At 42.9% G+C, this 12795-nt stretch overlaps 1 protein-coding gene across 1 annotated transcript in view; it reads left to right on the forward strand.

Moving 5' to 3' along the window:
* ELAPOR2 (endosome-lysosome associated apoptosis and autophagy regulator family member 2) overlaps positions 1–12795 on the forward strand; it is a 100207-nt gene that overhangs the window by 40914 nt on the left and 46498 nt on the right. The window contains exon 2 of the mRNA XM_062631899.1: positions 9683–9803. Coding sequence (XP_062487883.1) covers positions 9683–9803 — 121 coding nt within the window. The remainder of the gene's footprint in view (positions 1–9682; positions 9804–12795) is intronic.

Raw genomic sequence — 12795 nt, forward strand, 5'->3', positions numbered from 1 at the left:
TGGTGACCTGAGAAAGTTCTGTCACCCGTGAGACAGTTAACTTTCAGCTGAAAAGTTTGGTGACACTGGAGGAGATACAGGGCTGGGTATTATAAGTTCTCTTGATGAGAACATGGAACTCCTTGATGCAGTCCTAAATCAGCGGGTCCCACCTGAGAGCTGTGTTGAAGTGTTTTTCCTGATCCTTGAACCATTCGTATGTGACTGGCATCCTATTCTAAACCAAACATACTCCAAAGGTATTAACCAGTATCGTTCTTTGTAGTCCTGGGCAGTGGAGCCCAAAAGCAAATGATTGCAGGGGGCATCCCTTCAGCCTAGAGAGGAGTCGTCTTGTATCAGATGATCACAGGGATGTGTTGATAGAGAAATAGAGTGGGAAACTGCAGCTGGTTTCTGTGCCAGACTATTAGACAGCTTATGCCCTCTTTGTGGTAGATGTTTGGCAGCTTTCACATGTGGAATGATGTGTCAGAGAGACAGCAATGGGTTATTAACCTGCTCTATCCTGACAGAAGCATCCTCTTCGAGGCTGCAGTAAATGGCCTATTACAGAGTCTTAAATGTAATGAAAACAAGTGCTCCAAGCCTTTCATTCTTCTTGGAACAAATTCAGACAATGGGAAAAATGCTGTGGAATTACATTAGTTCATTTAGATATGTTTCATGGTTTTGCCCTTTGCTTGTAGGGTAAAAAGGATTATCTCTTTAAGGACTAATTTCTGGGTTCCACTCCTGACTTGCCTCCTAATTTGATGTTAGGTAAGACACTTAAAAAAGGGCTGGCTCCCAAAATAATATGTAGAGAAGTGTCTCATCTTGAGTGTGCAAAAGGAGATTATACTTGTAGGGCGGGTGAGTGAAGACTTCTTCAAGATTCCACAGCAAGCCAGCAGTTGACCAAGGAGGAGGACATGTGTCTCTGGTCCATATTAATCTTCCTATGCTTTATGAAAGAGCCCTAATTGTCCTGCTTGCTAAAGGATTTGTGATCTCCTGCCATTTTAAAAAGGTGCCATTTATTACTTCTATTTAATTTATCTGAGAAGTGTCTCAGCACTCACTCCCACATCTCCAAATTACTCAAATCACGCTATGGGGACAGTGGAGCAGGCTGGGAGGGTTTAATTCTACTTTCTCCTTTAAGAAAACAGTATTCTAGGGCTGAAGATACTATGCAAGCATGTATCATCATGTCTGGATTTCTTGCTGATGGCTTCCCTGAGAATTGCTTTATGTAAAGCCGGGTAAGTATTAAACCAAGAGTCAGCGCTTCACCACAGATGCAGTTAAAACACCAAGTTTATTCTTTAACTCTCTATTTCTTTATGGCCTGATTGGCATTAAAAAGTCTCTCTTTGATGTAGATTTGTAAAGGCTTTGTTGCTATGAACCAGAATATGCATTTGGAAATTCTGTTGGCTGGCTGTGGAGATGTGTATCCCTAGAGACTGTTCTCATTTCCATATTCATTAAACTCTTCTGTGGTGCCTAAGAGAGGCCCAAACCCTTGAATAATGCAGCTGTGAAAGCTGGGAGAGGAGACATCAGGATCAAGGTGCATTTTCATCATCAGTTTAACCCAATCTAAGTCTCTATGGCCATTGGATCAGTCCTGTTCCCCACTTTTCTTCCCCTCTACATCTTCGCACCTTGGTCACCCATTGCTACTTTCTCCTCTGTGAGCACAGCATGTGAGAAACAGGCTTCAAACCAGTGAAAAAAAGACTTTATGATGGATCAAATTCTTCTAATCTGTAGTGCTGACATGAGGGAAGAGGAAAAACGTGGGTTGGGGCATGCAAACTGCCCAGTATCCCTCATTAATTTACTAAGCCGTCACTTAAGCTATCACTTCCTCCACACAACAGTTTGTCTGGCTGAAAATAATCTTTTTAGGGCCATTTTGCACTATCCTGTAGAATTCTGTATTTGGTATCTCCAAACATGAAATTTGATGGGATGATCTTAAAAGATAGAAAGGTCTTTGCTTTTGTTTTACTTGCAAGGATGGCCATGCCCATTGCCTGTTATTTAATACTTACGGTGATCCAACCCTAACCATTCTATGATCCTATGAGAACGTGATCTGGTTGACTGTGGCTCATCTTGTCCTTTGAAGTCAATGGATAGCTTTTATTGACTTAGCTGTGCAACAGATGAGGCCCTGGCTGAACGAATCACTGCTTGTCTCTGTAGGTTGCAACCGTAAATAATCCCAGACTCTTTCAAAGATGGCTGCACATAGTTTGTTTGTGAAGTTGTATTTGAAAGAAAAGAGAATTCCTCACAGTGGGAGGGCTGCTGGCTGACCTGACCTTTTCAGACTGAAAGTGGTCACTGAAAGAATAATAAGATAATGATAATAAAAGCTCTCCTGGTCCTTACCGGGCTGTTGCTGAAAGGGATTTGGCAAAGGCTGAAGAAATGTCACTGTGTGAAAGCTCTGCTAAAAGATGATTGTGTCTGATCCCATCCGGTGCCCAATGAGGCTGGTGAAATCTCCACAGATTTCAGCCAGAGTGAGGGGGGCTGAAGGCCAAGAGAAGTCACTGCTGAGAGCCCAGCCCTGAAGTTTCATGCAGGTGATGTTGTGTTACATGGGAATGCACTGTCCTTAACAAACCGTAAAGTAAGTATATATTGGGGGTTGGAACTAGATGGTCTTAAGGTCCTTTCCAACCCTAACCATTCTATGATTCTATAAATGTACATTATAATAAATAGTTTCTTGGAAGGACACAGCCAACCTTGGGTGCCAGCTGTGCTCTGAATCTGTTTATATGTTGAAATGGTATCTTTTAGGCTGTGCTTTTCAACAAATAAACCCTTCCCTCACATGTATTTCTCCTAGCTCTCATGTTCAGCTTCCTGGATGATGATAACTGCTTCATTAGCTGCTTGATGAATGGTCTGTGCACATTAGCATCATTTTATCTGGCTGGTAACTAGGAGCCTTACCCTGTGGAGCTGTGTATTATCTGTCATTGGGGGGGGGTCTAAGAAGTTAGGCAAACTTCTGTCGAAAATGGTTTCAGTTTGGGGGCAAGAAGATGGACTAAATGGCTTCTGAAGTGTCCATCTGGCTCTGCTATCTCTCACTTTAAAACTCTGCCATAGTGATAGCATATTATTTATACCACAGGCGTCTCTGGGAGGCTCAGTTGGACTAGGAGCCTGCACCAATGCATTCGAAATCGAAAGGGCAGGCCAGCATGTCACAGCTGGGTGAAGAAATACAAAGGAAAATACTTGTCCCACCTAACCTCAGATGCCTGCGTGGAAACGTACATGTGCAAGCAAGACTAGCTAGCTCCTCCAGCTCTGGGGGTAGAAATAAATAGAGTTCATGTGCCCTACTTGACATCTGAAATGTGCTGGAAGTACTTCCTGTCTCTGCTGACCTTCATCCCATGCTGCAGGGTGTTGACCAAGGGAAAAGGAAGTCCTTTGACCTGTCTGTGTGAGAGCTCAGTACCTTTTCATTTCCACTGGTACACAGTGTTCATCCACTTTTCTATCAGCTGCTTATTTCTGAACATTGATAAGTGCTGTCTCTATCCTCCTCCTGCTGATGGAGCTGCTCATAGCTCTCTGAACATACCCCATCATTCTGCAGAGATCTGTCTAATGCAAGTCACTCCCCTCACTGGCCTGGGAATAGACATTAATTTTAAAATATTTGGATTAGAATTCTGGGAGTAATGTTTAAACATGTTATATAAAAACCTACCTAAAATGTCGTTTATTCTGATTCCTCACAAATATTGATGCTATATTTTTGCTTAATTTTGGCCTTCATTCAGTAAACCACTTCAGTTCATCTTTAATTTGCAGATGGCTTTGGCAGTGTTTCAACCTCAGCTCCTGGTGGATGAAACCTGGTGCTTGAATTAGGTTGAAGATGCAAATAACCTGATTTTCAGAAAATCTGAATATATGCAGCTGCCTGGTGGGGTTCTATGTAATGCAGTTAGGGCTGGGTTTCTCACTGCCAAAAAAGCCACAAATGAATTAGGAGTCCAGAAAGAGAAATGTGACAGAATACACATAAATGTCTTTAGGAATTTGGGGGTTTAGGAATACGGATGGAAGTAATTAAAAGCCTACCTCAGGTTTGTAGCTGAAAAGCACCAATATGAGTAATTTCGAAGATTAAAGAGAATGTGTTCATGATCAAGAGACATGTAGAACTGGGCATTAAGTCTGAATGAGTGATGTGACAGAGGCCTGCTGGTGGCCAGGTTGGCTGCTCCCTCATGGGCTGGGGATGAGAGGAGCACATGGAAGTAGGACTCATGTCAGAGGATATAATTAGAAAGAATGAGTGCAGTAAAAAAGGACGATGGGATAGAAACTAGTCTGAAATGGGAACTTGCGGAGCCTGGATTAGGAGAAGTGACTGATAGGCAGCCCTTGAAAGCACTGTAGTAGCCTCAGCATGTTGAAAGTGTAGGAAGTGTGTCAGTGCTGCAGAGGCCAGACACAGGGAAACACATCCACACAGAAAGTCTGCCGTGTTTCTGCGTTTGCCATCTTGTGGGATATTGTGTCTTGGGGTACCAGGGAAGTGAAAATGATGTCTCCTTTTCAGTGTGTTTAGTCTGGGGGGGGATCACAGGAGTGCTCAGTGAGGTTGGACCCCCTTCTTATCTCCTATTTTCTTTCCTTAAAAAGGCTTTTACTTGTATATGAGTGTGAGTCTTTATTTATTTATTAAATAAATACAGAGCTAATCCCTGTTGCACATGTAAATATGGATAGCACATAGGTCTGTAAAGATTATGGATGCCCTTTTCGGCAAGCAGTATCTTTTAATAGCATTGTGTGCAGTTAATCGTGTTAAGCAAATGGATCAGTAGAACAAGCAGTGCAGGTACAGGGAAAGAATAAGTGCCAGGTGTCTTGGCAGTTGTTGTTTAGTAGTATTGTGCCAGGTTAGGGAGTAGCTTTTTTGCCTTTCTTTTTGGCTCACTGATGTCTGTGGTTGGGAAACAGCAAGGGCAGAACAAGCCATTAAATTGCAAGAGACTCTTGCTATTACATTTCATAGCAGATATGGTAAATGTCTAGTGCTCCTGGGCTTCTCCCACTGATTTCTGCCCAGAAGAAATGTTCAGAGCATTGGGAACTAGTTGTAAGTGGTTGTGCGCTCTTCCATCTCCCATCCAGGTGAAAGGAAGGAGTGAAAAGACTGATGCAGAAAAATAGGAAAGTTATTGAAGGGGGTGTTGCTCTCTGTCATGGAGAAAGCTCAGCTCTGCAGGGATTCATCTGGGAGAAAGATTTCCAGCCATTGGAGAGGAAACTGATATGCTACAGTTTCCAAAATGCCCTGAAATAGGCATTTGCTTTAAGATGAGAGGAGCTGTGCCATGAAAATGCCTGTGTCTGTCAACAGTTGTGAAGGACCATGAGATGAGCAGCTCAGATGTAGAGATCTGGAGACATCTAGCACTGCATGCACTGGGTCTGGGGACCTGGTCAAGGAAGAGCACTCCATGCCACTTAAAATCAGGCCAAGGATTGCATGAGAAGTGGGATAGTGGAATTGAAGGACACGCTGGGTAGGATATACCTCGGTGAACTGTTGCTCAGCCAGCTCATGGAGGGTTTGGAACCAGTGGAGGTCTGCTGGGGCTCTGCACGGGATGCGTGTGGTGGTGCCAGGCCCACAGCATTGATCCCATATGGATGCTTTTTAGGATGCTGGGCAAATTCTGTCATTTGTTTCTCCCCCTGGCAGAGCTGTGACCAGTGCATCATTTCTGACATCATGTGCATGCTTTTGTACGCTGTGTCCTTCAGAGAGCGTACATACGTCAGAGAGTTTCTTATAACAGCTTTGCCTGGTAGCGCAGATGTGATTTCACTAATTCTCCAAGAACAAGAAAGCAAACTTCAGCCCAAGGTAAAACAAACACACTTGCCTGTTTTTTGTCAGCATTTTTCAGGTTACTATTAACCTTTCATTTGAGATTTAGGTTTGGAATTTGAGCTGAAGAGACTACATGTTGATTCTGTTGTTTTTTTTTTCTTGGAAAAATATCAATTTCCCTTTAGAAAATTGATCAATTTTAAGCTTAACTCTATAGGGGGTGTTGTTGATTTTCTTTCCATAGAGACACTTTCCTATGGAAACTGACTCTTTGGGACTGAAATTCAAACCAGTTTTGCCAAAGCCTAAGAATTATGAGCAATAAAATAGTAAATGTTATAGGAAATAACAGCTGAACTGGGGGAGAGACATGTTTAGAACATTAAGGCCAAGCCCAGAAAAGTAATAAAACAGAGTCATAATTACAGTTAAAATTAAAACAGGCCCATGGCCAAATTTAAAGATACTATATATCTGGATGGCGGTGGGGAAAATACCTTGAAAGCAAACACAGCGCAATAGATGGCAAAGGAAAACATCTGGCAATGGATTTGCCATGAAATGAATTACAGAGAACTGGTGGGTGAAGAACTTTCTCCATCAGGGAGGAGAAGGAATCCCAGCATAATGCAACGGCAATTTGCAGCAAGAGGCTGAGGTGTTGTAAGTGTCCCATGATGCTGAGGAGGATCTTCTGTCAACCTGCTTTATCTGGAAGTTCAGATTGCTGACACGGATTGAAGCACTGCGCCCCCTAAGCCAGCATTAACTGGCAATTTCCAGTGCCTGCATACATCATGTGTGCTCTGTTGGTGCTGTCAGAGCTCTGTTGCAGTTACATTCACCCACTGTAAGTAGCCAAGCTAGTTAATTTAAAGCTTGCTGATGGTGCAGCTGAAGCTGTGAGCTGCTGTCATGTCTGTGATAAAGCACAAATATATTCTGGTTGTAAAAGAGGGGTACAGCTGAGCCCTCAGTGGCTGTTTCTAGGTAAAACTATACTGCAGGGGAAAAGAAGGACAGGACAGGTCAGGATAGGATACGATAGGATGGGATAGGATAGGGCAGGATAGGAGAGGGTAGGATAGGATAGAACAGGGTAGGATAGGAGAGGGTAGGATAGGATAGGATAGGATAGGATAGGATAGGATAGGATAGGATAGGATAGGATAGGATAGAACAGGGTAGGATAGGGTAGGGTAGGAGAGGGCAGGATAGGATAGGACAGGATAGGATAGGACAGGATAGGATAGGACAGGATAGGATAGGATAGGATAGGATAGGATAGGATAGGATAGGATAGGGCAGGGTAGGACAGGGTAGGACAGGATAAGACAGGGCAGGACAGGTCAGATAGGATAAGGTAGGGCAGGACAGGATAGGATAGGGTAGGGCAGGATAGAACAAGATGGGATAGGACAGGGCAGGATAGGATAGGATAGGGCAGGACAGGATAGGATAGGATAGGATAGGATAGGGCAGGGTAGGACAGGATAGGGCAGAATAGGATAGAACAGGACAGGATAGGGCAGGATAGGACAGGGGAGGACAGCCAAGGCATGACTATAATGATTCTGTGATTCTAAGGTGGTAGCATTGGTAGCTGGCAGAGATTTTTTGGAGCTGTTTGTGTTTAACCAAGGGCCAAAATGAATTTGCATGTTAATTTTCAGGTTGTCTTATAGGCAGATTTCATACCAAGATGATTAAGGACTGTTTTTTCCTGTTGTGATTCTATAATGAGATGAAAGGGGACAAATGCATGGTTTAGTTCAGTATTTTTGTGGAGTTGAGAGGAGTGTCGTGTATTGTATTTTATGTGTGGCTCGGGGTTTGATTGTATCCTTTTATGCCTTGATTTAATTTTGGGACAAATAGTTTTCATTTCCCTTGTGCTGTTAGTTAGGTTTCTAATCCATAGGTTGACCCACAAAGACGTTTATTGAACCATGAAAATACTAATTCCAGAGAAATCAGAATATTATTTGCACTTGAATGCAAAATAGCACAGGCTTTAATGATGTTTAGGTAGAACTTTATTAACACTTGAATATCTCTGGAGAGCTATGGTATCAGTAGGAGAAGTATTAAACTCAGTAGTGCTTGTTTTTCCATAAGTAAATGAGGAGAATTGCAAGCCTTCTTGTGAATCAGCTGCATATTTGCAAGGATTAACTAATGTATGCCATAGCCACCACAGACCAACCCTTATTCACTTGATTCCCCTTCTGCTCTGTCATGTGGGGGGGTGGCACTGCAAGGGGTTATAGAAGGAGCAGGAAAAGATTGTCTCTAAAATAATCCTTGCGTGCAAAGTACCTCCTCCTAGGGTAGCATAGCTTAGGGGCTGATGTTGCAGTCATGGTGGCACAGGTCTTTAGAAAGGCAGGTTTATGATGCTTCAGGTGGGTTTCTTCCTAGTGAGAGGGAGGTTCTGCCAGCTAAGGAGCACTTTTGCTTGTGCCTTGGGTTGCAGGCATGACCACTGTCTTCCCCCTCCTTGGTTCATGGCCAGCTAAATGGAAAGGAACCAGCCAAACTTCATGGATCCATCACACCACTCTGCCCTAAAGTTGCATAAACCTTGAGCCTGTGGCTAAAGCTCTGATTCCATTTTCCTCAGTCCCATGATTTTGTGTGTTGTTTTAATGAGCCACACAGGGCCATGCAGACTTGTAGATGGTGTTCCCCTGAGTAAATGGAGAAATACCATCCAAACCAGGGATCTGCTGTTCCTCTGCAGCCAGTGGAGGGAAAGAAGCATCTCTAGGACATGTGTTATCTCCTTGTGTCCTCTGCAGCAGGTGTCTAAAATAGGCATGTTGTCAGTGTTTTCCCTTTTACTGACTGCAAAGGGAACTGGAAGTTGTCTTGGCTAGGTGGGGATATCTCATGGACCTTGCCAGTATGTGCCTGTTCCCTCTGAAGAAAGTTATGCACCAACTGTGCCAAATTCACTCAAATTCTCTCTTGACACCACGCTGGTTCCAGGATGAGATGTTACTGAGGTTTATTTTAATAGTTGGAAACAAAGCTGTAAAGACAAACCTAAAAATGTAATTAGATGTGGGTCTAGGTTGTATGTGGCATCTGAATCAATGTTATGGATAAGAGAAATCTTAGAACTCTTTTCTACCAAATGATAGGAAGTTTCTTCCTGCTTTTCACTTAGACTACTCAGGGGTTATCTCAGTCACAGAGACCATGTGGCTTATCTCCCCTGACACCATCATTCTGCCTTGAGGTGCTCCTCAGAGCTGACCCTGGACAGCATTTTCAGAGGTATTCCAACACTGGGTTCATCTCCCCTAATTTGTCCGGGCTTCCTCTGAAATCAATGAAGAGGGAAAGGCACTTGCAGAAGGTGGTTCATCCCTTCCACCTTAGACACTCAACCTAACATGGCATGACTTGTGCTCTGTGTATGGCTTGCTCTGTTGATCAAAGAGGAAGGTTGGTTGGTTGCTGTAGATCAGATTCCATGACAGCCAGAAATTTGGAATCAGTCCTGCTGTAAGATACTAGGGAAAAAAATCTAGTGGAATCTATCCCTTTTCTCAGTGCTTTTGTAAATCCCACCCTCTGCCTTAGCATTTGTGCTGCACAGCAGCCAATGTGCTTTGTGCTTGCTCTTTGATGATATATGATGATCATCAAAGCAGTGAGAGTGTTGCACAGTATGTTCCACGCCAGCTACTTCCTCTCTGGTTTAATTATAACTGAGTTGGCTAATCCCAGTCTTGATTAATGAGCTTAATATGCAAATGTTATGATGAAACTGAAGCTCTTTGTAATTGCTTGCAGACAGATTACCACTTTGAGTACACGGAATGCGACAGCAGTGGCTCCAGATGGAGGGTAGCTGTCCCGAATCCATCGGTGGAGTGCTCTGGACTACCCGACCCGGTGAAAGGGAAGGAATGCAGTATGTTGGCACTTTTCATTTTACACACCATTACTACCTGCCTGTGCTATTTACCCTTGTATAGCTTCTTACCTCTGTCACTGGTGGCCTGAGTGTCCCCAAGTCTGTCCTTCCCCTCCTATCCTTATTGGAGCTGTGGAGCAGGGATTGTCTATGCAGTGTAGTTCTATAGCTTAATGTCCACTACAGGTACCATTGTATGCTAAATCACATACAGGGCATGTCTATTACAACACACTTGAAGAGATGTGGTTGCTTGTCTTGGGCTTCCATACTCTTCAGTGCTGCAGGTCTCCATTTGTAGCTGTATTGGCCAAATTGGCGACCAGGAAGTCAAATTATATGTGCATAGTGCCCACATGCTCATTACCTGCATTATTTAGCTATTAAGCTGAATGCATAAGTAATATGTAAATGTCTTATTTGCCTAAGTCATTTCCATGGTGAAGCTTTTGCATTTTATTTATTTATGTGTTTTTTTTTAACAACTTGGAGTGTGGGGTTCTTTTTAATGTTAAAACACTTCTTTGCATCTGGGGACATACACAAACTGCTTCTCTGCAAACACATTTGAACTGTTCCCTCACAGTTTTGTAGCTGCCCAGGCTCTTTCCCACCACAGCTCCTTGCTCCAGCAATTCTCTCCACAAAAGATCCTAGCAGTGCTTTGCTTTCTCAGTAATTCGTACCAGGGGGTATAAATTATTCTGTCTGACAAACAGGATGAACCATAGCAACATCCTTCCAGTTCTGCTATAGGAGAGGCACTTCTGACTCTCCTCCCGTAAAGGTTTATTGTTGCTTTCTTTATGACATATGTCCCAGTGTGAGGCACATCATAAATGATTTCCGCAGTAGTGCTGACCACTGAAGGATTTCTAACTGCCTGCAAGCATCATTTGAGAAGTTGCCATGTTATTCCTGGTGTTTAGGTTTAGTTTCTGAGGTTTTAAATGTGGAATCCCTGTATATCCTTAGGATATGTTTTTTCAATTACAGCAATATAGAGCTGGGGAGCACCTCAGGTGATCCCATAATTTATCTCCTAGCCCAAATAGCTATAGTAGCAATTACATTGTCATTCATGGCTGATGTGTGGTTGGACTTTTTTCAGGGACCTTCTGTGGTGAAGAGCCCACAAGCTCTCCAGATATTTGCTCATCTATTTTGTTCCTTTCATTTTCCCCCATTACAGCTTTTCCTGCTGTTGAATCTCAAATCTTCAAACCTGTTACTTTTTGCTGTCTACGCAATAAAGGAGCAGGTAGTGTTATCCCTCCTGCTGCACAACTGCTTTTGGTGTGCTCTGGAGTACATAGGCATAACTCATTGTTTTTTGGTATACTATTTCTTCTCAAATCTTCTGATAAATGGTTGAAGGTCCAGCACCATTACATTCTTCTTGACTTGCTGCTGCAGATTTCAACAAATGGTGCACTTCCTTCTTCATTTCCTTATTTATGTGTCTTTCTGCTCTTAAATCAGTTCAAGTGAAAATTCAACTGTTTTATAAGAGTAGATGAAATCTCTGGGTTTTCCATATCTGGCCCTCTGCTAGACAAGGGGAAAACTTTGCCCAGTAGATTGGCTGTAGTGTTGTACACCAAAGTACAGGATTCTGTTGACTACACTGGAAAACTCATTTCACTAGATTTCTCTCCCCCTTGTAGTATTGCTGTTAAGACCTGTGGCAATTCAACTGGTTTGAGAAGCAATTAGATATTTGACTTATTTTTACTGAACACTTCAGATCTCATCTCTTTGGGCTTTAGGGAGTGCAGCGGTGTTAATGTAGTTTTGTCTTTTTGTGTGTGTTTGTGGTAGATTATCCGGCTTAAGGAGACATCTGGCTATATTCTGATGACAAAAGTAATTTTGGGTTTCTCATCTCTCAGTCTTTCACCTTTTGATCTAACAGCCAATCTCTCAGGCTGAAAACGTGAATCTGTGAACAGCAGTCAGTCACTGGAGGAATGTGTAGAAAACACCCTTCCCATTTGGCAGTCTTCTTCAATAAGTGGAATTTACTGGGAGAGGCAGCTTTTGTAAACTGTGTGTCATCCAGCTCTTTAGAGGTAGCACATGGGGATCTGTTGCTGATGAGTTGTATTGAAAATGCTGATGGATAGACACCTCTTCACTGGCTTGTCATATTCTCTGAGCTAGTGGCTTCTATCTCATCTGACAGCATGGCTCCTGGACCAAGGATGTCTTATACTAAAAGCACAGATTGCTCTAGCCTGAGAAAAATGAGAGGTTTTGTATCTGAGGCTGCTGCAACTCACATTCTCAGTGGATTGTGTACACAGGGAGATATGTGCCATAGACTTGGCCAGGGGTTGCATACACATCTAAGTAATTAATTGCTCCTGGAGATATCTTCTTTTTCTCATAGGTCTAATGTTATTTTATCCCAAGGTCAAGAAATACCATATCTATGCCATATCCTTTGAGATGTGTCCTTTTGGGCATTCTGCAGATCTGTTCAGATTCTCCTGCATCTTGTAGATCATACCCTATACCAGAGCACACTGACACTGGGGTTCATCATTGATACCTGGACTCCCCTAGGTATCTCGTTCAGCTCTTCAGCCTGTGGAACCAGGGTTCACAGTACAATTACTCTCAGTAAAACAATTTCCAGCTTTGGAGATCTGCTATTTCCAGAAATTTTGGTTGGTATCTACTAGTCCTGAGATGTATTGAAGCCAAGTATGTCTCTGCTCTTAAGAAAGGGTTCCAGTTGTATAGCAACATGACCCCTTAGGCCTTTTTTGTCTCCTTCAGTGGTCCTTGGTGTCAGTTAGGACACAACTGGTTTGGAAGAATCTGAGTGAGAAAGTGTTTTTTTGTAGGAACTCATCAGCCACTGCCACTGACTTTATGATGTACCGTTTGCAGTTGTTTCCATCTATTCAGAAGAGCCTGCCACCTGAGAGTATCTGCTATTGATCTCTTCTGCTTCCTGAAAACAGAAGTGACTTCCAGGCTG

The sequence above is a fragment of the Pezoporus occidentalis genome, unplaced genomic scaffold, assembly GCF_034315485.1.
Source record: "Pezoporus occidentalis ecotype Australia unplaced genomic scaffold, CSIRO_AGI_Poc_V1 ctg38, whole genome shotgun sequence".
Classification (NCBI taxonomy): Eukaryota; Metazoa; Chordata; class Aves; order Psittaciformes; family Psittacidae; genus Pezoporus; species Pezoporus occidentalis.